Genomic DNA, 27,715 nt, shown 5'->3' on the forward strand with positions numbered 1-27,715 from the left:
AGTCATCTGCATTCTTTGCTGTTCTGTAGTGATCTGCATTCTGTACTGTGCTGTAGTGATCTGCATTCTGTACTGTTCTGTACTGTGCTGTAGTGATCTGCATTCTGTGCTGTTCTGTAGTGATCCGCATTCTGTGCATTCTGTACTGTGCTGTAGTGATTCGCATTTTGTGCTGTTCTGTACTGTGCTGTAGTGATCTGCATTCTGTGCTGTTCTGTAGTGATCTGCATTCTGTACTGTGCTGTAGTGATCTGCATTCTGTGCTGCTCTGTACTGTGCTGTAGTGATCCACATTCTGTGCTGTTCTGTGCTGTAGTGATTTGCATTCTGTGCTGTGCTGCTCTGTACTGTGCTGTAGTGATCCACATTCTGTGTTGTTCTGTGCTGTAGTGATTTGCATTCTGTGCTGTGCTGTTCTGTACTGTGCTGTAGTCATCTGCATTCTGTGCTGTTCTGTAGTGATCCGCATTCTGTGCTGTTCTGTACTGTGCTGTAGTGATCTGCATTCTGTGCTGTAGTCATCTGCATTCTGTACTGTTCTGTACTGTGCTGTAGTGATTCGAATTCTGTGCTGTTCAGTACTGTGCTGTAGTGATCTGCATTCTGTACTGTTCTGTACTGTGCTGTAGTGATCCGCATTCTGTGCTGTTCTGTACTGTGCTGTAGTGATTCGCATTTTGTGCTGTTCTGTTCTGTAGTGATCCACATTCTCTGCTGTTCTGTAGTGATCAGCATTCTGTGCTGCTCTGTACTGTGCTGTAGTGATCCACATTCTGTGCTGTTCTGTACTGTGCTGTAGTGATTTGCATTCTGTGCTGTTCTGTACTGTGCTGTAGTGATCCACATTCTGTGCTGTTCTGTGCAGTAGTGATTTGCATTCTGTGCTGTACTGTTCTGTACTGTGCTGTAGTCATCTGCATTCTGTGCTGTTCTGTAGTGATCCGCATTCTGTGCTATTCTGTACTGTGCTGTAGTGATCTGCATTCTGTGCTGTTCTGTACTGTGCTGTAGTGATCCACATTCTGTACTGTTCTGTACTGTGCTGTAGTGATCCGCATTCTGTGCTGTTCTGTACTGTGATGTAGTGATTCGCATTTTGTGCTGTTCTGTACTGTGCTGTAGTCATCTGCATTCTGTACTGTGCTGTAGTGATTTGCAGTTTGTGCTGTTCTGTACTGTGCTGTAGTGATCTGCATTCTGTGCTGTTCTGTACTGTGCTGTAGTGATCTGCATTCTGTGCTGTTCTGTACTGTGCTGTAGTGATCTGCATTCTGTGCTGTTCTGTACTGTGCTGTAGTGATCTGCATTCTGTGCTGTTCTGTACTGTGCTGTAGTGATCTGCATTCTGTGCTGTTCTGTACTGTGCTGTAGTCATCTGCATTCTGTGCTGTTCTGTAGTGATCCGCATTCTGTGCTATTCTGTACTGTGCTGTAGTGATCTGCATTCTGTGCTGTTCTGTACTGTGCTGTAGTGATCCACATTCTGTGCTGTTCTGTACTGTGATGTAGTGATTCGCATTTTGTGCTGTTCTGTACTGTGCTGTAGTCATCTGCATTCTGTACTGTGCTGTAGTGATTCGCAGTTTGTGCTGTTCTGTACTGTGCTGTAGTGATCTGCATTCTGTGCTGTTCTGTACTGTGCTGTAGTGATCTGCATTCTGTGCTGTTCTGTACTGTGCTGTAGTGATCTGCATTCTGTGCTGTTCTGTACTGTGCTGTAGTGATCTGCATTCTGTACTGTTCTGTACTGTGCTGTAGTGATCCGCATTCTGTGCTGTTCTGTACTGTGCTGTAGTGATTCACATTTTGTGCTGTTCTGTACTGTTCTGTAGTGATCTGCATTCTGTGTTGTTCTGTACTGTGCTGTAGTGATTCGCATTTTGTGCTGTTCTGTACTGTGCTGTAGTGATCTGCATTCTGTGCTGTTCTGTAGTGATCAGCATTCTGTGCTGCTCTGTACTGTGCTGTAGTGATCTGCATTCTGTGCTGCTCTGTACTGTGCTGTAGTGATCCACATTCTGTGCTGTTCTGTACTGTGCTGTAGTGATTTGCATTCTGTGCTGTACTGTTCTGTACTGTGCTGTAGTCATCTGCATTCTGTGCTGTTCTGTAGTGATCCGCATTCTGTGCTATTCTGTACTGTGCTGTAGTGATCTGCATTCTGTGCTGTTCTGTACTGTGCTGTAGTGATCCACATTCTGTGCTGTTCTGTACTGTGATGTAGTGATTCGCATTTTGTGCTGTTCTGTACTGTGCTGTAGTGATCTGCATTCTGTGCTGTTCTGTACTGTGCTGTAGTGATTTGCATTCTGTGCTGTTCTGTACTGTGCTGTAGTGATTTGCATTCTGCGCTGTGCTGTTCTGTGCTGTAGTCATCTGCATTCTGTGCTGTTCTGTACTGTACTGTGCTGTAGTGATCTGCATTCTGTGCTGTTCTGTACTGTACTGTGCTGTGCTGTAGTGATTTGCATTCTGTGCTGCTCTGTACTGTGCTGTAGTGATCCGCATTCTGTGCTGCTCTGTACTGTGCTGTAGTGATCTGCATTCTGTGCTGCTCTGTACTGTGCTGTAGTGATTTGCATTCTGTGCTGCTCTGTACTGTGCTGTAGTGATTTGCATTCTGTGCTGCTCTGTACTGTGCTGTAGTGATTTGCATTCTGTGCTGTTCTGTACTGTGCTGTGCTGTAGTGATCTGCATTCTGTGCTGCTCTGTACTGTGCTGTAGTGATTTGCATTCTGTGCTGTGCTGTTCTGTGCTGTAGTGATCCGCATTCTGTGCTGTTCTGTACTGTACTGTGCTGTAGTGTTCTGCATTCTGTGCTGTTCTGTACGGGTGTGGATCATGGGGTTGACAGTAACTAGGTCTACAGTCATTAGGTCGACCACTATTGGTCGACAGTGACTAGGTCGACACCTGAAATAGGTCGACACAGTCATTAGGTCGACATGGAAAAGGTCGACATGGAAAAAGGTCGTCATGAGTTTAAAAAAAAATGTGGGTGTTGTTTTCTTCGCACGGTGTCCCCTCGCCATGCTTCGGGCAAGGTGCCTCGCTCCACTACTGCTGTGCTCGGCATAGGTTACTGTTCCCAACTGTAGTCCACGTTGAACGTAAAGTATGAAAAAGTACCAGGAAGCGACCCACCCCACCCTCATATTTTAAAAAGGACGTGGTCACACAGTGGAACACAAATTATTTTTAACCTCATTCCTTTTTCTTTGCATCTTTTATTGTTGCAATATTTTGCTTGTTATTAAAAATAATTTTAATGGAAATAAATTATATTTCTTCAACTGCCCCACCAAAAAACACTCCCTTGTCATTACCCACCTCACATCACCCCCTCATCATTACCCTCCTCACAACAACCCACCTCACATCACCCACTCATCATTACCAACCTCACATCACTCCCTTCATCGTTCCCCTCCTCAAATCACCCCCTCATCGTTACCCACCTCACATCACCCACCCATCATTACCCACCTCACAACACCCCCCCTCATCGTTACCCACCTCACATCACCCCCTCATCGTTACCCACCTCACATCACCCCCTCATCGTTCCCCTCCTCAAATCACCCCCTCATCGTTACCCACCTCACATCACCCACCCATCATTACCCACCTCACATCACCCACCCATCATTACTCACCTCACAACACCCCCCCTCATCGTTACCCACCTCACATCACCCCCTCATCGTTACCCACCTCACATCACCCCCTCATCGTTACCCACCTCACATCACCCACCCATCATTACCCACCTCACAACACCCCCCCTCATCGTTACCCACCTCACATCACTCCCTTCATCGTTCCCCTCCTCAAATCACCCCCTAATCGTTACCCACCTCACATCATCCCCCCCTCATCGTTACCCACCTCACATCACCCACCCATCATTACCCACCTCACAACACCCCCCCTCATTGTTACCCACCTCACATCACCCCCCTCATCGTTACCCACCTTACATCACGACCCCATCGTTTCCCACCTCACGTCACCCTCCTCATTGTTACCCTCCTCACTTAATCATTACCCACCTCCAGCGACGGACTGGGCCTCTGTTTCGACCGGCATTTGTGAACCCACGCACGCCATGTGGGGGGGGAGGGTCGCACGCACATCGCTGGGGGCGCGCCGCCATGATGTACGAACCGTGCCATGAGTCAAGGGGGCAAGGACTCGTGGCACCCCCCCATTTCTATGGCAACGCTTGCTGGAGGCGGTGGCGCGCGGTACGCCTCCATTTACATAGAGATGGGGGGGCAGCTAAACCCGAGCTAAAGCCCCTACCTCATCGTTACCCACCCCCCTCATCATTGCCAAACTGGGCTGTGAGCTACTGGGCTGCCAGGAGATGGTCAGGCATTCTCCCTGTGACACAGCTGATCCCACTGCAGCAGTAACAGGTGTGCTGCCTACTACAGTGAGGAATCAGCGGGAGACGTCCGGCCACTAAATGGGGATAGCGGGCTGGTGAGAATGCACTAACCATGGGTATGCCACTGCTCAGTGCTCACCGCAATTTATAAACTGCGTTCAGTTATGGGAGTCTCCAAGCAGCAGTCCATGAGTGGCCAGCTGTACAGTAAATCCTCTTTCCTCTTTCCCTGAGCTGCTGCCTGAAGTGTTATGGCAGAGTCAGTCAGGCACCCTAGAACTACTGGGTACTCTGGCTCTACCCCCCGGCTGTGGGTGGCACAGCTGGGCAGCCCCACTACCCTCGGCCGGCGCCCCTCGCGAGTGCCATCTTGTCCAAGGGGTGGATTTGCCCATGCCTTTAGACCAGGTCAAGAAGTGAAAATCCTAAAGAGGAACATCCCCTACCCCCTATCTGCTGGAAGACAGTTACTTAGAAGTGAGTTACTGATTCATTAATGTACAGCAATAAGCAGAGCCGGCACTTCCATTAGGCAGCTTTAGGGAGCTGACTATGGGCGCCGGGACCTGAGGGGGCGGCCCGCTGAGATTGCCTGGTAGAAAAAAGAAGAATGCCTCTGAAAGAGAGACATCCTTGTTTTTAGATTAGGGGTCGGCAGGCATAGGACCAGCACAGAGTGTCATCAGCTGCTCAGGTAGTCAGGCACAGGTGACTCCCAGCCATAGAGATCGGTGCCACTGCCAGCAAGAGAGGACGCAGAGCTGACAGGCAGGCACCAGGGACAGTGGAGGACAGCTCGTTACCCGCTGATGGAACTTCCAGGTTCCCTGCAGGCATCTAGGTGGCATTGCTCTTGCGCAGAAGCTGCAGCTGTACCCGGCCAGAACTTTCAGCTGCAAGTCCTGAATTCTTGCCAGCAAGGACCGACGAACAAACAGCGCTTGACCTGAGCCGCCCCCACAGCACAGTATAGTCGCCGGGCAGAGGAGGAGAAATGAATCTGAGGTGAGGTAAGTACCTCCCCTCAGCATACACAACACTGAACTGCCAGTGCAGTGCGGGATCTTGTATCCCCCCAATGCTCTCTTCCTCCCCGATGTTCCCAGGTGAGGTCCTGTGTTCCAGCTCCCCCTCTGATGTCCCTAGGTACAATGTACCTCTCCCCCCCCCAATGTCCCTAGTTCCTATGTACCTCTCCCCCTCCATCTAATGTCCCTAGGTCCTATGTACCTCGCCCCCCCCCCCCCCCGATTTCCCTAGGTCCTATGTACCTCCCCCCCCCCCTGATTTCCCTAGGTCCAATGTACCTTTCTCCCCCTGTTGTCCCTAGGTTCTGTGTACCTCCCCCCCCCCCCCGATATCCGTAGGTCCTATGTACCTCTTCCCCCCCTGATGTCCTTAGGTCCTATGTCCCTCCTCACCCTTCCCCCGTCTTGTGCCCAATGTCTTGTGTCACCCTTTCCCCCTCATGCCCTGTACATGTCCTGTGTCACCTCCGTCCATGTCCTCAGGTCCTGTGTCCCTCCTCTCCCTCTCTTCACCCTCATGTGCCAAGGTACTGTCACCTTTTCATGTGTAAATGTCCTGTCACCTCCCCATGTTCCCAGGTCCTGTGTCCCACCTCCCCACTTATGTCCCTAGGCCCTGTGTCCCTCCTTCCCTTTCCCCCATCTTGTGCCCATGTCCTGTGTCACCCCCTCCCACTCATGTTCCTAGGTACTGTGTCACCCCTTCCCCCTAATATGTCCAGGGCTTGTTTCACCCCCTCCAATGTCCCCAGATCCTGTGTTCCTCCTATCCCTCTCTCTACCCTCATGTCCCCAGGTCCTGTGTCATCTCCCCCACCTCATGTGTACTGTACTTGTCCTGTGTCACCTCCCCCCATGTCCCCAGGTTCTGTGTCCCTCCTCTCCCACTCTCCACCCTCATGTCCCCAGGTCCTGTGTCACCTCCTCTCCCTCATGTGCCCAGATCCTGTGTCATCCCCAGGTCCTGTGTCACACCCCCTCATATCCCTAGGCTCTGTATCCCTCCATCCCCTCATACCAACTTCGTGTCCCTATATTGCCCCTCATGTGCCCATGTCCTGGGTCACAGCTTCACTGGACTCCTCCATCCCTTCAGGGGGGCAGAAAGCTCAAATTTTGCCTAGGGTGCTTAGAAACCTTGCACCGGCCCTGGCAATAAGTGGGTTAAACACCAAAGGTCGGGGCTGTTTCTTGGAGTGGCTGTCAGCTATAAGAAGGAATGGAAGGCAGCATCCAGGGTTCATTCTTCAAAGTAGAGCTTTCAGGCTAGAAGTGCTTCCATCTTTCTGTTTTCTGGTGGTCTCCCTTCACTCAGACGACCAGACCTCAGTGTAAGATTGTTAGGTTTTTCTGACTCTTTATTTATTTGAAGTTGACTGTGCATATCATAATTGTACGTCTTGATTAGGTATGCAATTATATTCCCGACTGTCGGGATCCCGGCAATCGAAATCCCAATGCTGAAATCCTGACAGCCATTGAAATGCCGACGGTCGGAATCCCGACCACCGGCCAGAAACCACACTTGGGTGGTGGTCCTCGACACCACCCACGGGGAATAGAACCTTGTGGCAACCGAAGGGGACACGCTGCGCTCAAGGTCAGGATCCCATCGGTTGGGAAATCATACTGATCCGCTTGATTATGTACACCTATTTTTCTCTATGCTTTAACTCTGGAGATATTTCTCAATAAATCTAAAAACTCAATTAGCATCTCTCTGTGCCTCTTGTGAATTCACGCACCTTATTACGTGCAGCACTCTGCTCCTGTCACAGTGTAGGAGCCGGCAGTGCAGCCACAGCATTCTCTGGGGCAGAGCGCATCTCCCGGAGTGACGGAAACGAGGATTGGGATGCTAAACTGCGCCCCTTCCCTTGAAGCCATGCCCCCTTTTCGTGGCGCTTGCCTCTGGCATGCATATGGAATCTCTTCTTCCACACTATCGGATAGGTAAGGGACGCAACTGGTAAAAGAGATAGTGTAAGAAAAAAAATTAAAGCAGTTGCTTTTAAGCAAAGCTCAGTCATCACTCTGGGTAGTTTTTTTTAAACGTTCTCCTTATTGATGCAGGCATTGAGCCCCTGCTAAGATATTACAATTCAAACTGTTGCAAGAGTTCTATATACCAGGGGGAGCTTGTTTCCATACCTCCCATCATGACCCATTCCAAGAGGAACAAAATGCTCTGTTTCTGGACTTTACTCGTAATTTATGATTGCTGTCAACTATGTTGAATTAGTTAATTTATAATAAAGGTATTTCAACACAGGTGATGGCAATCATACATGGAGAGGGAAGTTCAGGAGCAGAGCATTGTGTCCTGGAGTGGGTCATGTTGGATGGTGTGTGTTTCTAGTGTACATAGGCTAATGGTAAATATCTGCATTTAGCAAATCTCAGATGATGAAAATGACTTTGCTGATAATGACCTGTGTTACATAACGTGTAAAATAACTGTCGCAGGTTGCAACGCTTCTGGAATTTATAAATGTAATTATAAATGCAGAGGGCTTAATGAATTTATAAGTTGTAAAAAGGTGCAAATCCTAGGAGGGGCAATTCACAAATACTATACACATACAGTAGGATCCTCCTTATTCATACAGCTAGCTATAAGGCATACAGTAGCTTAAAACCTTTTTATCCCATTGGATCCATGGGACACTGTAAAGGTGGGTACACACTAGGTCTGGGCCGCCCGTTGGCGGGCATACACACTATGCAATATCACTAGCGATATCGCACAGTGATGTCATACCGCGGCTGGCCGGGGCATGCAGCTTTGGACGATGAATCCAAATTGAGCTTCATGCACGGCCGAGACCAATGGTCGTTACCACACATCGCTTGTCGTCGGCTGCATACACACTGGGAAATACAGTAAATTATATCGCTCGAGTGTGGGGGGGGGGGAATGAGCGATATAGTTTACTCAGTCGCTAAGTGTGTAAGCACCTAAAGTGTTATTTAGCTGTCCTATAGGTCAACATCTGGGGGGTGGGGGGGGGGGGGGGTGGCTGTACTCCAGGAAAAGGAGGTAATCCTGTATGATGACAGTGTAATAACAGTATTAATGGTGGGGTGATTTGGAGGTCTAGTTTGTGTATGGCATAGGGATAAGCACTTGCACAGGCGCCCTCTCTATCCACCCATGTATTATAGCAGATCTGTCACTAAAATAAACGTGCCTCTAACATAGTAGTAGTAATAATGATAATAATAATGATGATGATGATGATGATGATGATGATATAATGTTAAGCTTAGTAATTGATTTGATTGTTGATCTATCAGTTTTCCAGTATGCGTGAAGAAAGAAAACATGAAGAGCTGATGGTGACTATGGAGAGGGAGAACTACAACCTCAGAGAGGTGACTGAGCAGTTACATAAAATAACACACATTGGGGTTTGTTTATCGATGGTCAAAAATGTACGACTTTACCACTGAAAGGGCTTTTTTTATTTACACTGCCCTACAGTCTATTGGTGTTACGAGTGGTGGTAACCCTGCCGGCAGGGGCGGACTGCCCCACAGGGCTACAGGGGAAACACCCGGTTAGCCCCACTGCCCCGGGGCCCACCCTCACCTCTAGGGATCAGGTTCCAGATTGAATAAGTTATGCATTATACATATGAAGCCCAGACCATGCACTCGCTAATAGTTAGCCAAGCCTCTGAGCATGGGCCCCTACCACTGCATTCCCTCTGTGGGCCCTAAATGCCCCAGTCCAATATTGCCTGCCGGCACTAAGTGTTTGCATGGGTGAGCCCAGAGTATTTTTTTTTTTAAATGTTTTATTCTTCAAATAACATTTATTTTGAATGTACTGCTGTTTGATAAATGTTTGTTTAAAATAGGTATATAAAGTTATAATATATATTATATAGAGTGCTGCTTTTGTTTTGGGGTTTTTATTTTCTATTTCACATAAAAACAACTCACAGCCGCACATTGACATGGTGATTTTTCCGGCAAGCGATAAGTAGCTTTAACAGCTCCAGTCCTTGGTCCCCGGGACCGCTGTCCTGAAGATATTATTTTAGTAAATATAGGTAGAGAGTCACTGCGGGAGCTGGGACTTCAGTGGTACAAATGCCAGCGCAGTATATACTGATATGCCACCTATGCATCATCATCATCACATTTATCTGCTCAGGCTGTAGACCCCAATTTAGGTCAGGTCCTTGCAAAATGACTCTGAGGGGAGAATTCAATTGATATTGCTTTAAAGAAAAGTTTTTCAAACCAGCGCTCCAAATCAGCAGTGCTGCACCGTCCGCTGAAGTGGTCACCCCCACTTCCAAAGAAACGTTTAGACAATTCACAAAATGCAGATATGCGCCCCCCGGGGTAGTACGGGATAATTGTTCAAGTATTAGTTTTGTATGCAAAGCGTTCGATATTCAAATATTCAGATCCTTCCCTTTAGATCAGAACAGAGTTCCTCTTCGTTCCCTCAAAGAAACAAAGATGAGGGAATATATAGTGAAGTACAGTTTTATTATGGGTGTAAACAACATAAACAGGTAATATACAATTCCACCAACTTGTAGTGGGGCAAATATGCGTACCAGAATATGTGGGGTCCCCAGCGATGGTTACCCTATAGCACTTGTGAGGTGGTAAACAGATACCTCCCGGGGTCTCAGCACTGTTCCTCCTCTAGCCGTGGTAATCCTGGGTACTTCCACTCTTACTGGATCTGTCGCAGTCTGTCCCACAGCACCAACGCGTTTCTGCTCTCAGAGAGCCTTTCTCAAGGTGTGTGGTGGAATGAAAGACTGGGAGTATTTAAACCCAGTGCTGTTGTGTGATTGGTTCAGACTGGACCATGCAGTAATTGTAGTTCCCTCAGTCAATTAGCTTATACTAACTACTGTGGTGGGTTTCGTGTATATAATTTATAGCCCCTTAGGTGGTAAAAACTCAAAATACAATTCCTTATTGACTTTAAAATGTTTAAAAACTCCGTGATTCGGCGTGCGTTCCAACTCGTGGAACGCACACCGTACTTCCGGTTCCGCCCGCCGTTCGTGATAATACACGCCCGGCGTTGTCAATCCTCTCGCGGAGCATGCGTTCCATGTACTGGAACGCATGCCATTTCCATTTCCGCCTAGGCTCCTAATAGCATTGATGTGATATCCAATGCCCGAACTTCCGGTCACGGCGTTGTCAATCCTCTCGCGGAGCATGCGTTCCATGTGCTGGAACGCATGCCATTTCCGTTTCCGCCTAGGCTCCTAATAGCATTGATGTGATATCCAATGCACGAACTTCCGGTCACGGACGGAATCAGCTGTGGAACGCATTAATTAATATGCGTTCCACCGACTTCCATTTGATACAAAACAGACCATTTAGATACTAAAAGCAAATATATAAAAATATATCACAAGGAAGCGCATATATATATTGTGTTTGATTAAAAATTATTATGTTTTTTATTTAATTATCAATTTTCTTAATAATGCACAGCATAATATATAAAACTTTAAAACACACCAAATACTGCAGTACCAAAGTCCAGTAAACTGTGACGTTATTTGTATTACCGTCCAAGTAACCGTATACCGCTGGAGCTCCAATAAGGATATTCTTTAAGCACACATAGTGCTATTTCTGTAACTCCCCGGTGAAGGACTGGTTAATTTGTAATAAAATACGTTGTTACTTTGTATCCATAAGCCAGAGGAATATGCTTTGTAGGAACTACAAGCATTCACAATGTGCCTGCCACACAACAGCTATTGTCCCCTTCTCTCCCACCGCCAATGATTAATGCTCACCACAGCCGTATATTGGAGCCTCAGTGCGGCTAGATCTTGAACGGCTAGTGCCGAAGTTCTCAGGCGGGAGCGGCGGTAACAGCAGCGTCCACGGGGAGAGGGAGCACACTCTCAAAGCTGATTTCAGGTGATTCCTCCAAGGTGTCCTCTGGCATAGAGGGGTTCCGGACCGCCTGCAGGTGTTTGTATGGAATCCTTAACGCGTTTCTCCGTGCTTCCAATCTCACGGTTTCATCAGAAGGTATTAAGGTGCATTAGATTGTCCGTATTTAAATAGCAGGTACCCAATCAGTGGAGAGCATGAATTAATTAAACTTTTACAGGTGTGTTGATCTTCTAAACCTGTATTATAATTTCTCATCATTTCACACATTAAAACCTATAGTAAACATTAACATAAGGCAACAACCTAATTATATTCATTACAGATATAAAAAAACATTTCATTTATAATATATATTATTTATTTATTTATTTATTTACACAAGAGACATAGGAGTTAATTTTCATTTTAGTTCTTTTCAGATGATAAATATACTTTCGTATAGCTCAAAGCAATGTGAGGCCATATGGCTCAGGGGGCTAAGGCCTCTACCTGCAACCAGGCAGACCCGAGTTCGAATCACCCTCGGAGCCCAGGAAGAAAAGATTTTTAATTTATTTCAAATTCTTTAGTTTTTATTTTATTAGTTTTTTTTATATATATATATTTTTTCATATTAGTTATACTTACTAAAGTTATCAAAACCAGACGCAACTTGATTCAAAAGAATCACTCAAATATATACTCTCGTAACATTATTATGTTTCAGATCTCATATGGATGTAGTAATTCAATTTAGTAGTACACATAGGAATTTTTTATATATAAACATAATTGTCTTATAGCATCCTAAACATATTATTTGGAAAAAAAAATCAAGCTTATCATACCATATTATAACCATATAAGTTTAATATATCCCTTAGATATTCATAGTATAAGCTCTTTGTAATTTTAATCTATACATACACATACCATATATTCATTTTATCTTTCCCAAGTTTTTTTGTGTATATATACTTCTCTCATGCTCTTAAATATTATCTATAATCCCTTAAAGAATATATACCCGACATTGTTCCCCAGGGATCTCTTTCTTTTCACATTATGCAGTTAAATATCATATTGCTCATTATGGGGTAAATGCAATTCACGGCGAATCGCGGCAATTTTTCGCCGTTTTTTAATTCGACTCAATTCGACAGGTGAATTCCGGCAGGTGGCTGCCGGAATTCACCATATTCAATGAAAAACGGATTCGCCAGAACCGCGGGCGAAAATCGGCCGATTTGGCGGATTTTGCCGCGATTTTAAAAAATGGGAAAAAACGGGAAAACCCCGGAAAAAAAAATGGCGTGGGGTCCCTCCTCCAAAGCATAACCAGCCTCGGGCTCTTCGAGCTGGTCCTGGTTCTAAAAATGCGGGGAAAAATTGGGCAGGGATCCCCCGTATTTTTAAAACCAGCACCGGGCTCTGCGCCTGGTGCTGGTGCCAAAAATACGGGGGACAAAAAGAGTAGGGGTCCCCCGTATTTTTAACACCAGCATCGGGCTCCACTAGCTGGACAGATAATGCCACAGCCGGGGGTCACTTTTATGCCGTGCCCTGCGGCCGTGGCATTAAATATCCAACTAGTCACCCCTGGCCGGGGTACCCTGGGGGAGTGGGGACTCCTACAATCAAGGGGTCCCCCCCCCAGCCACCCAAGGGCCAGGGGTGAAGCCCGAGGCTGTCCCCCCCATCCAATGGGCTGCGGATGGGGGGGCTGATAGCCTTTTGTGATAATAAAAAGAGATTGTTTTTTCCAGTAGTACTACAAGTCCCAGCAAGCCTCCCCTGCAAGCTGGTACTTGGAGAACCACAAGTACCAGCATGCGGGAGAAAAACGGGCCCGCTGGTACCTGTAGTACTACTGGAAAAAAAATACCCAAATAAAAACAGGACACAGACACCTTGATAGTAAAACTTTATTACACACTACCGACACACACATACTTACCTATATTGACACGCCGACTGCCACGGTCTCCGACGATCCGAGGGTACCTGTGAAAAAATTATACTCACCTTCCAGCGTCCAGAGGTACATCCACGTCCAGAGATAATCTACGAACTTGTTAAAAAAACAAACCGAACACCCGCTCCATACCGGACTGAAAGGGGTCCCATGCTGACACATCAGACCCCTTTCTCCCGAATGCTGGGACATCACGTGACTCCTGTCACTGAAGTCCCTTCAGCCAATCAGGAAGCGCTACTTCCGTGGCGCTCACCTGATTGGCTGTGCGCTGTCTGTGCTGTGACAGCGCATCGCAAAGCCGCTCCATTAGTTTCAATGGTGGGAACTTAGCGGCTAGCGGGGGGGTTACCCGCGGTCAGCCGCTGACCGGCGGGTGACCTCACCGCTAGCCGCTAAGTTCCCACCATTGAATATAATGGAGCGGCTTTGCGATGCGCTGTCACAGCACAGACAGCGCACAGCCAATCAGGTGAGCGCAACGAAGTTGCGCTTCCTGATTGGCTTTAGAGACCTTTGTGTGACAGCTGTCACTGACAGGTCTCATTCGTGGAAAGGGGTCTCATGTGTCAGCATGGGACCCCTTTCAGTCCGGTGGTCGGGTATTTGCGATTTGTTATTTTGCCAAGTACGTGGATGTATCTCTGGACCATGGCTGAGGTGAGTATATTGAACTTTTCTTTTCAGGTATCCGTGGATTCTACTTGGAGAAGAGGACCGATGTCGGCGTGTGAACATAGGTAAGTATGTGTGTGTCGGCAGTGTGTAATAAAGTTTTACTGTCACGGTGTGTGTGTCCTGTTTTTATTTGGGTATTTTTTTCCCAGTAGTACTACAGGTACCAGCGGGCCCGTTTTTCTCCCGCATGCTGGTACTTGTGGTTCTCCAAGTACCAGCTTGCGGGGGAGGCTTGCTGGGACTTGTAGTACTGCTGGAAAAAACAATATCTTTTCATGATCACAAAAGGCTATCAGCCCCCCCATCCGCAGCCCATTGGATGGGGGGGGACAGCCTCGGGCTTCACCCCTGGCCCTTGGGTGGCTGGGGGGGGGGACCCCTTGATTGAAGGGGTCCCCACTCCCCCAGGGTACCCCGGCCAGGGGTGACTAGTTGGATATTTAATGCCACGGCCGCAGGGCACGGCATAAAAGTGACCCCCGGCTGTGGCATTATCTGTCCAGCTAGTGGAGCCCGATGCTGGTGTTAAAAATACGGGGGACCCCTACTCTTTTTGTCCCCCGTATTTTTGGCACCAGCATTAGGCGCAGAGCCCGGTGCTGGTTTTAAAAATACGGGGGATCCCCTGTCAATTTTCCCCCCGCATTTTTAGAACCAGGACCAGCTCGAAGAGCCCGAGGCTGGTTATGCTTTGGAGGGGGGACCCCACGCCATTTTTTTTTTGGGATTTTACCGTTCCAGCAATAAAAATAAAATAAAATAATAATAATATTTAAAAAAATATATAAATAATATTTGTGCCTCCAAAAAAAAAAAAGTACCTAATCCCTTCTAATATAAATAGATATGCTATTCCTAAAAAAAAAAACACCAAAAAAAACATGTTTAAATTTTTTTTTATTGTTTTCACCCTCCAAAGTGTGGCGGATTGAAAATGACGAATTTGCTGTCTAAAAGCACTGCTGTCGAATTTCCAAACTTGAATTGAATATGCTTTGGTCGAATTGCAGCACTTGTATCATTGCAGAAAAGTCGAATTTGCAAAAATTCGAATTTCAAAAAGTCGAATTTTGAAAGTCGTTTTTTTGTCGGAAAGCACTGAATTGCATAGGCGAATTTTTTTTTTGGGCGAAAATGACCCGAAATTCGACAATTTCGGGAATTCGACCGCAATTGCATATACCCCTATGATGTCCTATATATTATTCATCTCAATTGAATCATTCAAACCATTCGGAAACAATGTACCCAGGGAGAAGATCCAAAACGCTTCGCGTTTACATAGAAGATTGAATCTATCCCCCCCTCTTGTTGTACTTTTAACATGTTCCACTCCCTGGATCCTAATCACTGAGACATTACCATGATGTTTATACTTCACATGTTGCACTAAACTGTGTGTACTAACTCCCCGTCTTATATTATTTTTATGTTCTAAGCATCTAATGTGTAACATTCTGGTAGTGCGACCTACATATTGTATGCCACATACGCACGTAATTACATATATAACATATGTGGTACAGCAATTAATATTTTGTTGTATATCAAACGTGGTCCCGTTTGAATAAGATGTAATAGTTATACTTTTATCTACCATAGTGCTACATGTGGAACATCCTAACTTTCTACATCTATAGTTCCCCTTTTCCATATGGAGCTTTTGTAGCCATGTACTTTTATTACTTGAAACATTTTTTGTGGGTTCATAGTGACTCGGTGCCAAAAAGTTTTTCAAGCTAGAAGCCTTTTTAAAGATAACTTGAGGTTTATCCATTAATTCTTTTGAAAGGATCTTATCAGTTTTTAGAATAGGATAATTCTTCTGAATAATACGTTTAATCTCTTTTGAACAAGCATTATATTTTGTTATAAATCTAGGTTGACCATCATTAATAGAATCTTTCACATCTTTCTTTTTATATATTAGAAGGGACTCTCTATCACATTTCAAGGCCACATCAAACGCATGTTCTATGATATCTATAGGATAATTCTGTTCTTTAAATGCTTCAGTTAGTTCTAAAGCCTGAGTTTCAAATTGTTCAATTGTTGAACAGTTTCTACGGAGTCTGAGGTACTGACTTTTCGGTATATTAATGAGCCAGGGGCGGTGGTGGCAACTATAGTAATTTAAGAAATTATTAGTATCAACCTCTTTTTTGAAAGTAGAGGTACTGATACAATTGTTTTCTATTCTGAGGGCGATATCCAAGAAAGTTATTGAAGATTTGTGTACTGTGCTCGTGAAGGATAACCCAAATTCATTATTATTGAGATATGTCAAAAATTTCTCTATCTGGTATACATCCCCATCCCAAATGAAAAACATGTCATCAATATATCTTCCATATAGCACCAGGTTCGCCCCGAATGGACCACCCCAGACATACTTGTCTTCCAGGTGACTCATATAGATGTTAGCTAAACTCGGGGCGAACCTGGTGCCCATTGCCACACCCAATATCTGTAAATAAAATTTGGTATTAAATGTGAAATAATTATGAGTCATAATAAATTTTACCGCCTCCAAAATAAACCGTCTTTTAACTATATCCAATGATTTATCCATATTTAACGTGATCTCAAGTGCCTCAAGCCCCAATTTGTGTGGTATGTTGGAGTACAATGACTCCACATCACAGGTCATAAATAAATAACTATTTTTCCATTTTACATCTTTAATTAAATTAATAAAGTGAGTGGAATCTCTAATATATGATCTAAGACTTATAACATGTGGCTGTAAATAATAATCAACAAAAGCAGATAAATTAGAGGTGAGGGACCCTATACCAGATATTATGGGACGCCCAGGAGGTGCATGCAGTGACTTGTGAATTTTTGGGAGGTGATAGTATGTGGGAATAACTGGGTGTGTAATAAATAAGAAAAAATACTCAGACTTGGATATCGCCCCCTCGTCAAGCGCCACATCCAGGAACTCTTTTAGTTCTTTCTGATATCTGGAAGTGGGGTCAGATTCAAGTGTTTTATAAAACAATGTACTATTCAATTGTCTATAAGCCTCCTTCAAATAATCCTCAGTGTTTTGTACCACCGTCCCCCCGCCCTTATCTGCAACCCTAATTGTAAGTGATTTATCTTTAGTTAAACTATTCATGGCCCTTCTCTCTTGGAAATGTAAATTGTCTCGTTTCTTCATTAATAATTTTGAATTTTGGCATAATGATCTCATGTAATTTAGAGTTATATTAAAGAAGGTTTCTATTCCTCCACTAAGTTGATTGGTGGGATAGAATTCTGATTTCTTTTTGAAAGGGCCTTTCTTATTCTTATCAGCCTCATACAAAGGTACCTCACAAGTCTGACTATTATTTTCTTGTTTTAATTCAATAAGAATATTTAAAGGTAATGAATCTGCATCATCCAAAACTATAGGATATCCTTCTTCACCTTGTTTCTTCAAACATTTATTGGCGAAGTAGCGTTTTCTACATAGAACTCGAGTATATCGATTAAGCTCTACATAGAGTCCAAATAGATCAGGTTTTTGTGATGGTGCGAATTTAAGACCTTTGGCAATTAGTGCCTTTTTCACTTTCAGTAAGTACATGTGAAGAAAGATTAAATAGACCTTTATTTCTTAGTTTTTCCTTTGACTTTTTGATAAATTCCCTTCTTCCTCCCCTTCTTCCTCTGTATCTAGCTCTTTTCTTTTGGGAGAATTGGTTTGTAAAACCTGATATCTGTTTCTGTTTCTCCATATTGGATACAGTCTCTGATCTAAAAAAGAAGTGGATACATCTTCCATGTGTGGTTTAATGTTCCTAGAAGTTGTTTTTGGTCTGGCTCCTTGTGTGTGTGCCCTTATTCTATTGTCTGGACTTCTTTTGTGTTTGGTATACTGTTGAGATGTTTGTACAGACTCCCGGACATATTCTCTCCTCTGTTCTCTCTGTGGAACTGTATTATGATTAGATCGTTCTCTTTCTCTAAATGTAAATCTATCCCTAGAGGGAAATTGTTGTCTGTTGTTTCTTGATCTACTTGATGATCTAAATCTATCCAAATTTATTCTATGTCTCCTGTTCGGTTAGTTCGGCATCCTCTTTGAATGAGCATGACTTGAATATCCTTAACCCCCTAGGTATCATCTTTTCTTTTACATATCTCATTAATAGCATTTTATCCAGCCAGTGCCGAGTTTCGGCCTTAAGTAGATTTTCTAATCTGCTTAATAATTGATGCATATCGAGGGGGTTAATTTGATCATCCTCTCCTACATTTTCTTTATTTATTAATTCATTCAAAATCAAGTTGCGTCTGGTATTTCTCTCTCCTATGTCTCTACGTGTTGCCATAATAACAAGTGCAGCTCAAAACCTAGTAGAAAAAACAACACCAAAAAAGAACCACACAGTTTTGACTGTCTAGCCACTAATGGTTTCAACTGTCAAACCTGTGTAGAAATCAAGCGCACTAGAACTAACTTTCCTCAGATTGGTACCAATCTGAGGAAAGTTAGTTCTAGTGCACTTGATTTCTACACAGGTTTGACAGTTGAAACCATTAGTGGCTAGACAGTCAAAACTGTGTGGTTCTTTTTTAGACCATTTAGATATCTTATCTTAGTAAAATGAGTAAGAGGTGGAAGAAAAAGAGAATGAGAATTAGACATCCATATATAAATATAAAAGATGTGGAACATCGGGTGAATTAATACAGGGTATTCCTCATATAAAATCTCGTACTCCTCAAAAATGTGAACCACATTTTAAAATATTAAAAATAGGAAAATTCATTACAGAAACATATTATATTGGTGAAAAAATGATAATTAATAAAAATATGTCAATAAATTATCATAAAAACCATTTCAATTCAAAGTCCAGATTCAGTCCCTTGGGGGATAAAGTCCCCATATTGTAAATCCACCTCATTTCTGTTTGTGCGAGACTCTCTTCCAGATTTCCATTCCGCCAGTGATTCTGAACCATTTTAATGCCTATTACTTTCTCCAAAGCATTACAATTTTTATTGTGGACTGTCTTAAAATGACTTGAGACTGAATGGTTTTCGAAGCCCTTCTTTACGTTCCGAATATATTCTGCCCAGCGTTCCTTAAGGGGTCTGGTGGTCCGACCAATATACTGTAATTTACAACTGCACTCAATCAAATAAATACAGTTTTTAGTATTGCACGTAATAAAGTCAGAGATATTGTATGTATTCCCAGTGGTGTTAGACCTAAATTCCTCCGTCTTACTGGGCTGCTTGGTGTGACTTCTACACATCAGGCACAAGCTGCATCTATGAAACCCTTTTGTTTTCTTGTTTTTATTCTGCTAGATTTTTTAGGTGCAATCGCACTTTTTACTAGCTTCTGTTTTAAGTTGGGTGCTCTTCTATATACAAATTTTGGGTTCTGTGGTATGATTTTCTCTAAAATCGGATCTCTGGTTAGAAGATGCCAATGTTTTTTAACAATTTGTTCCATTTCCTTATGTTGGCCATTAAAAGATGTTATAAAAGGTAAAGTGCATGTGTCTTCTTGAGGTTTTCTTTTTGGTTTTAAGAGATCTTGTCGGTTCGCTTCTTGTATTTTCTTAATATATTCATCAACTTTATTACCATCATATCCTTTAGAAACAAATTTTTTCTTCATATCAGCAGATTGGTTTTTAAAAACAGTAATATCGGTGCAGTTTCTTCTTATTCTTCTGATTTGGCCTTTTGGTACATTTTTTAACCAGTTGAAATGGTGGTTACTTGAAACTGAAATGTAAGAATTACTGTCCGTTGGTTTAAAATATGATTTTGTTTTTAAAACATTATTTTCGATATAAAAAGTAAGATCTAAACAATTTACTTCCATTCTACTAATATTGAACACCAAGGAAATGTTAAAATCATTCTTATTAAGAGATTCGCAAAAAGAGTTAAGAGTTTCTTCATTACCTTCCCAGATAAAAATAATGTCATCGATAAAACGATACCATAATTTGATATTAGATAAAAAGGGGTTGCTTTCTGTCCATATGTGATGATTTTCCCAATAACTCATGAAGAGGTTAGCATATGCTGGAGCAAAGCGTGTGCCCATAGCAGTCCCCATTTTTTGTAAATAAAATTTTCTGTTATGCCAGAAGAAATTATTATTTAAAATGAACCTAATACTCTCCAATATAAATGGAATCTTGCCTGTTTCAAAATTGCTATTTTGTAAATTATATTTTATGGCATTGATTCCTTTTTCATGGTCAATAATTGTGTATAGACTACTAACGTCTGCAGTGGCCATGATATAATTATGTTCCCATTTGAAGCTTTCCACTTTTTGTAGAATATCCACAGTGTCTTTGATGTATGATCTTACTTTCAAAACTTCGGGCTGGAGATGGTTGTCAATAAAATGGGAAAGATTTGATGTAACCGAGTTTGTTCCCGCTACTATGGGTCTTCCTGGGGGGTTAGATAAACTTTTGTGGATCTTTGGTAATACATAAAAAACAGGTAGGGTAGGGTTTTTGATCTTAATATACTGTTCCTCTTTCTCTTGAATAATACCTTCATTTTTGTATTTGTTTAAGAGTGCTTTTAATTCTCGTTCTATTCTTTCATTTGGATTACCTCTTAAAACCATATACGTAGATTTATCTTCTATCTGTCTGCTGATTTCTTCCTCGTATATTTTAGCATCCATAATCACAATTCCCCCCCCCTTTATCTGAGGGTTTAATGACAATTTCCTTGTTGTCTTGTAGTGCTTTAATTGCTTCTCTTTCTTTTTTCGTGGTATTGGGTTCTTTCTTCCAATGCGGTTGGAGTTTGTCCAAATCAGTTGTTACAGCTTTATTAAAGCTTTCCACGAAACATCCTCTTGAGAAAGTGGGGTTGAAGGTTGACTTCGGTTTGAAGGGGTTTCTCTCTGATGTTGTTTCTCCTGGTTGACTTAAAAAATATTTTTTAAGCGAAACCTTTCTAACGAATTTCTGGATGTCCAGATAGGTTTCGAATTTGTTGAGTTTATTGTCCGGGGCGAACTTGAGGCCTTTTTCTAGTATCCTTGTTTCATCCCCTGTCAATTCATAATTACTTAAATTGAATATCTTTGTCTTCCCCAATTCCAATTAATTGACATCCTTATCTTCTGAATGTTTAGATTTATTTTGACGTCCTTTGCCCTTTTTCTTGCGTTCTCTTCTGAACACTAATACCTTCTGTTTCTCTTCCAATTCTGCCCTAAAAAAAGCTTCATTGTTGAATGCTCTGAACCTATTGCTGTTGTCTCTGGTTTGTGGTTCGTAGTTTCTTTGGTTGATATGCCAGTCATCCTTCACATAATAGTCCCTATCGTAATTTTGTCTTTCCCTTCTCTGGTTATTTTCCATCCTTTTCCAATTTTGTTTTCTCCTACCCGTAAATTCCCTTCTTTTATAATTCCTAGTATCTGGGTAAGGTGAAAATCTCCTCATTTCTCTTCTTCTGGCTTCATGTTCCTCCTCTAGATGAGGTGAGGTTCTTCTCATATTTTTCCTTTTTACTTCATGATTCCTTTTTTCCTTTTTTTCATTTCTCATTTCCCTTGGTCTCTGTATTGAATTGATGTCACAATTACATGGGGTTTCTTCTCTCTCTTCCTCTAATGTAGCACTTCTTCTTCTTTCATCTCCTTCATCCTGTTCTGTTTCTCTTTCTCTCTTATCCCTTATATATTTCCTTTTTTTCTCATTATTAATTCTTTTTCTCTTTTAATTATTCTGCTTTCCATTTTGTTTTCTTTCTCAACATATTCCTTTAGGTCTCTAAATGTAATTAATTCCGTAGTGAAACTTTCTATTTGTTTCTCTATCAGGTTAAGGTCTTTTTTCCTTTCCTGTATTATTAATTCCATGAGTGATATGGAGCAGTTCTCTGTGATGTTCTTCCATTTTTCGTAAAAATCTTTACTTTCATTTTCTGAAGAGGGTCTTTTCTCTATTTTCAGCCCTCTTGGGATAAGTTTTTCCGCAATATATTTTTCTAGGGTTATAGTCTCCCACCAGATTTTGCTTTCTCTAATTAACACATACTCGAGTTTCCTCATAATGATATCCATTTCTTTCGTATCCACTAATACCTCTGTTCTATCCCTATCTCCACCATTGGTTTCAAATACTGAATCCAATAGTAATCTTCTTTGATCCCTATACCCCAGCATGGTGCAGCTGGTAAGAATTGGGTGAAAAAAGGTACCGTATTAACGAAAAGTTTTTCAAACCAGCGCTCCAAATCAGCAGTGCTGCACCGTCCACTGAAGTGGTCACCCCCACTTCCAAAGAAACGTTTAGACAATTCACAAAATGCAGATATGTGCACCCCGAGTTAGTACGGGATAATTGTTCGAGTATTAGTTTTGTATGCAAAGCGTTCGATATTCAAATATTCAGATCCTTCCCTTTAGATCAGAACAGAGTTCCTTATTGAACACCATCTCCAGCCCGAAGTTTTGAAAGTAAGATCATACATCAAAGACACTGTGGATATTCTACAAAAAGTGGAAAGCTTCAAATGGGAACATAATTATATCATGGCCACTGCAGACGTTAGTAGTCTATACACAATTATTGACCATGAAAAAGGAATCCATGCCATAAAATATAATTTACAAAATAGCAATTTTGAAACAGGCAAGATTCCATTTATATTGGAGAGTATTAGGTTCATTTTAACTAATAATTTCTTCTGGCATAACAGAAAATTTTATTTACAAAAAATGGGGACTGCTATGGGCACACGCTTTGCTCCAGCATATGCTAACCTCTTCATGAGTTATTGGGAAAATCATCACATATGGACAGAAAGCAACCCCTTTTTATCTAATATCAAATTATGGTATCGTTTTATCGATGACATTATTTTTATCTGGGAAGGTAATGAAGAAACTCTTAACTCTTTTTGCGAATCTCTTAATAAGAATGATTTTAACATTTCCTTGGTGTTCAATATTAGTAGAATGGAAGTAAATTTTTTAGATCTTACTTTTTATATCGAAAATAATGTTTTAAAAACAAAATCATATTTTAAATACACAAAAGGAAGAATAGGATAGAACCTGTGGTGGGCGCAAAGATGTGGATGACGGTGGTATGGCGTGGTGGAGTCAATGTCCAAATTTTTTAAGTGGGAGAGTCCCTTGCTGATCCTAGAAAAAGTCCCTCGTATGGAAAGTTCTTCTCCCTCAATCGATGTTACATGTGGAAAAAACACAAAATGTATACAAGGGTTCAAAGGGGTATTTCTCCCAATGCAGATGATCTAAGTTGATGGTGACTTCACCCAGGACTTTCTGGACTATGGTGTGGCGGAGAAGTGTGAAGATATCCGTAAGGGTTCACCCTGGTGCTTCAAGATAAACGTGGTCTCTCACATGTGTGCTTACTTTCATACAAAGGGAACAAGCCTATAAAGGTTTCTTTATAGCCCCTTAGGGATAATCTTGGTACTGAGAGTGGTTGTGCTCCAAATATTCACATACAAACACTTCTGAAAGGATGCTCACATCCAAGCTTACTTCAGCAGGCGCCGTACATTCATGTAAAGGTATATTTATCCCAGCAGGCCAGATGGTCGTCCTCATTCACCCCCTTTATTTCGTATTTATGCTCGGTATAAAGCACAGAAACGAAGGGATGTATGAGGTTTCATATACATTTATTGTAAAAAAATCAACATGGATCAAATAAAAACAAATTCAGGATGGTATACCACAACAGACAATCTCATAGATATTTCTTCAGCAAAGTGAAATGGTGAGAAAAAGATGATGTTAACCCGGGGTGTCTCACCGTATTCCTGCTGATAGAGATGATTGGAGTGGTACCTCAAATCCTCATATGCTCCAACGCGTTTCGACTATTGAGTCTTTTTCAAGGTGCATGTGAGATATGACATATACTGATATTTATACCAAAATGGGACTAGTTAACCCGCCCCTTCCTGGGCGGAACCCAGTAAAATATAACGATTTTAATTAATATCTAAACCCGGATTTATCCTTGGGATCTGGAGGTATAAATGATAATAGGTGGGTGAATGAATGAAAAACTACAATAATAAGGCTGTAAAAAGGTGTTTTCGCTATGCGTTCCAAACGTGTGGAACGCATGGTGGGTGAGCCGGACTTCCGGCGGGAGCACCTGATCATTGTGCCTCCGCCGGTTGGTGTGTGACAGTACGTGACGCGTCACCACGTGAGGAGGACGCGTCCTCCATGTGGAACGCAAGGTTGGTACGCTGGACTTCCGGTGGAAGCACCTGATCATTGTGCTTCCGCCGGTCAGAATGTGACAAAGCGTGACGCGTTACCCCGTATGGAGGAAGGATTTAGATGTGGAGGCGGATCACGTGGGCTGTCCCGTGCGTGGCTGACTAAGTCATCTTGCGTTCCAAAACCAAATGGAACGCATGACGTCAGGGGCAGAAGGAAGATAGTGGAACGAGTATTCTTAAACAACATGCTGAGATATAACTAAATTCCAAAAATAAATGAATTGCATGGTGGAACATTGAAATAAATAGGTAAAACAATGGTTAGAGAAAAATACATGGTGGTCAAAAGAAATATATATGAATCACATTAAATGCAGCAAATGCATGTGGAGCAAGGTGAATACCACATACTTATATTTTTTATGAGTGGATGGTCAAATAGTCTCATAAGAAAAATTTATAAACATGGATAGGGGGACATTTTAGGGGGATGTCCTGTGGATAAGGGAATTCAAGAAATTTTGAGGGATGCAGTTCATATTTACTATATACAGATTTATAAGCCATATCATGGTGGGTTGGGAGGTTGTATATATTTTAGCAAATGGGGAGATTGATACTGAGGCGGTGGTCATGATGCATGCTATACTGTAGTATGCCAGGATTATATGGTCCCCCGGATTGACGGTGGACAATTTTGTGTGTATATCCTGGGAAGACCTTACTTGTACAGAACACTGTCAATTCAATAGTCAATTAGGTTATAAAAACCATTTGGTTTCGAAGTCCAAATTGAGACCTGTTGGATGCAAGGTGCCCATTTCGAAGATGGTTCTCATTTCTTTTTTCGCCAGCTCCTCCTCCATATTGTTCTTCCTCCGATTTCCCTTTATTATATGGATTCCACAGAAGGAGACCAGGTCTTTAAGCTGACAATGGTGGTGTTCTTTAAAGTGTGCTGACACTCCATGAGAGGTAATTCCTTTCTTGATGTTACGTACGTGTTCCGCCATGCGTTCCTTTAATTTCCTAGTAGTTCTTCCGACGTATTGCTTTTTGCAGGAACACGTGATGAGATATACTACATGATGGCTGTCACAGGTAATATATTGATGAATTTGTCTGCTTCTACCCGTTACAGTGGAAGTGTACTCCGTGATTTTAGATGTCAAACTCTTGCAGTTCTTACACATACTGCATGTTCCACACCTGTGAAAGCCTTTAGTCATGATGGTGCCTGGTTTCTTTTTGTCTTGTACCACACTTTTGACCAAGTGATTTTTAAGGTTGTCAGCCTTCCTGTATATGAATCTGGGTTTCTCTTTTAAGGTTCCTTTCAGCATTGGGTCATGCAGAAGGATCCCCCAGTGTTTTCTGATGATGGATTCTATCTGTTTGTGCTGGCTGCAGAATTTGGTGATAAACGGTATACCCATCTCATTTGATGGATCTACGTCTCTTTTCTTAGGTTCCAATAGGTCTCTTCTATTGCTGGTCAGATATTCCTGAAATGGAGTGTCTACTGTACTGGTGGCGTATCCTTTGGCTAGCAACTGTTTCCTTAATTTGGTTCCCTGTTTCTGGTAGTCTTCCACCTTTGAGCAATTTTTTCTAATCCGGTGAAATTGGCTTTTCGGTACAGATGTAAGCCAATTGCTGTGATGGTTACTGGTGGAAGGAATATATGAATTACAGTCTGTGGGTTTGGTGTAGGTCCGTGTGTGTAGGACCTGTTCTTCTATAAAGATCTCAAGATCCAAGAAGTGTACTGATGTTTTACTGATTTCCAAAGTAAGTATAATATTTTTATTGTTGTTATTTAGAAATCGGCAAAAATCCTGCAGTGACGAGTCTGTGCCCTGCCACACAAAGAAAATTTTGTCAATGTATCGTACCCAGGTGACCAGGTCCGCCTCTGAGCCGCTCCAACCCTCCATGGATTCCTGTTCCCATTTTGCCATGAACAGGTTGGCGTAACTCGGGGCGAACCTGATACCCATGGCGGTCCCCTTGGTTTGTAGGTAATAGGATCCGTCATAGATGAAAAAGTTGTTCCTCAGAATCAACTCTATTCCTTCCAAAAGGAATTCTTGAAGTTGGTGTAGGTGAGTTTCTTCTGAGATAAAGTGGGATATTGAACTCAAGCCGTCTGAATGATTGATGATGGTGTAAAGCGATGACACATCCGCTGTCACCAAATGGTAATCCGACTTCCACTCTAAAGGTTCCAATTTCTTTATGAGATCTGTGGAATCCCTGAGGTAAGATGGTGTTTTAATGACTATAGGTTGCAGCAGATGATCTATGAATTGCGATAAATTAGACATGAGTGACTCCGTTCCAGCTACTATAGGTCTACCTGGTGGCTTTTCCAAACTCTTGTGAACCTTTGGTAGGATATAGAATACTGGTATTGATGGGTTTTGTATTAACATATACTTGTAGTTTTTCTCTGTGATTATGTCCTGGCGTTTATATTTATCCAGGAAGGTGATAAGTTTCTTTTTAATCTGTTCAGAAGGATTCCCTCTCAATTTCTTGTAAGTTAGTTCATCCTTCAATTGCTTTTGGACTTCCTCTTCATAATCCTTCAGATCCAAGATGACTATGCCACCGCCTTTGTCTGCGGGTTTGATTATGATGGAGGTTTGTTCCTTCAGATGTTTTAGTGCATCCCTCTCCTTTTTATTTAAATTCCTGGATCCATTTTTCCAAATAATTCCTTTTTCTAGATCCTCTTTTACGGCTTTTTCAAAGGTCTCTATGAAACATCCCTTTTTGTGGAGGGGGTAAAAGATGGATTTGGGTTTGAACTTGCTGGGTTCTTCTTCTTCTCTTATGGGTTGTTCTTGGAAGAATTTGTTTAGGGTGAGTTTACGTACGAATCTTTGTAAATCCACATATACATCAAAGTTATCCACCTTGGATGATGGGGCAAACTTCAGGCCTCTGGCCAGAACCTTTTCCTCCACCTCCGAGAGTGTGTATTTGCTTAAGTTGAAGATCCTGACAAAACCTTCATCTTTATGTGTGTTCTCATCTTCAGGTGCATCTGAGTTAGTGTCATTTGTAGGTTCATCTTGGACTTTGGAATTTCTCCGCATGCTTTTCTTTTTCTTTCTTTTCTTTTTCTTTTCAATTGCTGGTGCTCCTTCATTCTTCTTCTTTTTCCCTCCCCGTTTTCCTGTTTTGGTTTTCGGGGTGGGTTTTATCCTAAAAAAACCTCCCCTCTATTGTGTTCCTGATATTGGCGGAATGTCCTATCTCTGAATCTCGGATTTTCATGGTTGATGTACTCTCTTGGTACATGATTCCGATGATCAATACTTCTTTCCCTTCTCCTTTGTCTGTAGCCTTCTTTCCAGGATCCTCTCTTCTCCCTAACATGACTGCGTCTTTCATGGATAGGAGTTCTTCCTCTCCATGATCTTCTTCTTTCTTCTATATGACGATCTCTTCGAAAGGAAACGTATCTTTTCCTTGGGTGCGGGTGCGTCCTGATATTCATGATTTCTCTTTTCTTTTCTATTTTATCCTCTCTATTC

General features: G+C 42.5%; 1 protein-coding gene across 11 annotated transcripts in view; it reads left to right on the top strand.

Annotated features, from left to right (window-relative positions):
• CCDC27 (coiled-coil domain containing 27) overlaps positions 1-27,715 on the top strand; it is a 281,519-nt gene that overhangs the window by 183,802 nt on the left and 70,002 nt on the right. For all 11 annotated transcript variants that reach the window (XM_063943570.1, XM_063943568.1, XM_063943573.1 and 8 more), the window contains one exon: positions 8,720-8,797. In XM_063943570.1, the coding sequence (XP_063799640.1) occupies positions 8,720-8,797 (78 nt within the window). The remainder of the gene's footprint in view (positions 1-8,719; positions 8,798-27,715) is intronic.

Source organism: Pseudophryne corroboree, chromosome 10, assembly GCF_028390025.1.
Source record: "Pseudophryne corroboree isolate aPseCor3 chromosome 10, aPseCor3.hap2, whole genome shotgun sequence".
Classification (NCBI taxonomy): Eukaryota; Metazoa; Chordata; class Amphibia; order Anura; family Myobatrachidae; genus Pseudophryne; species Pseudophryne corroboree.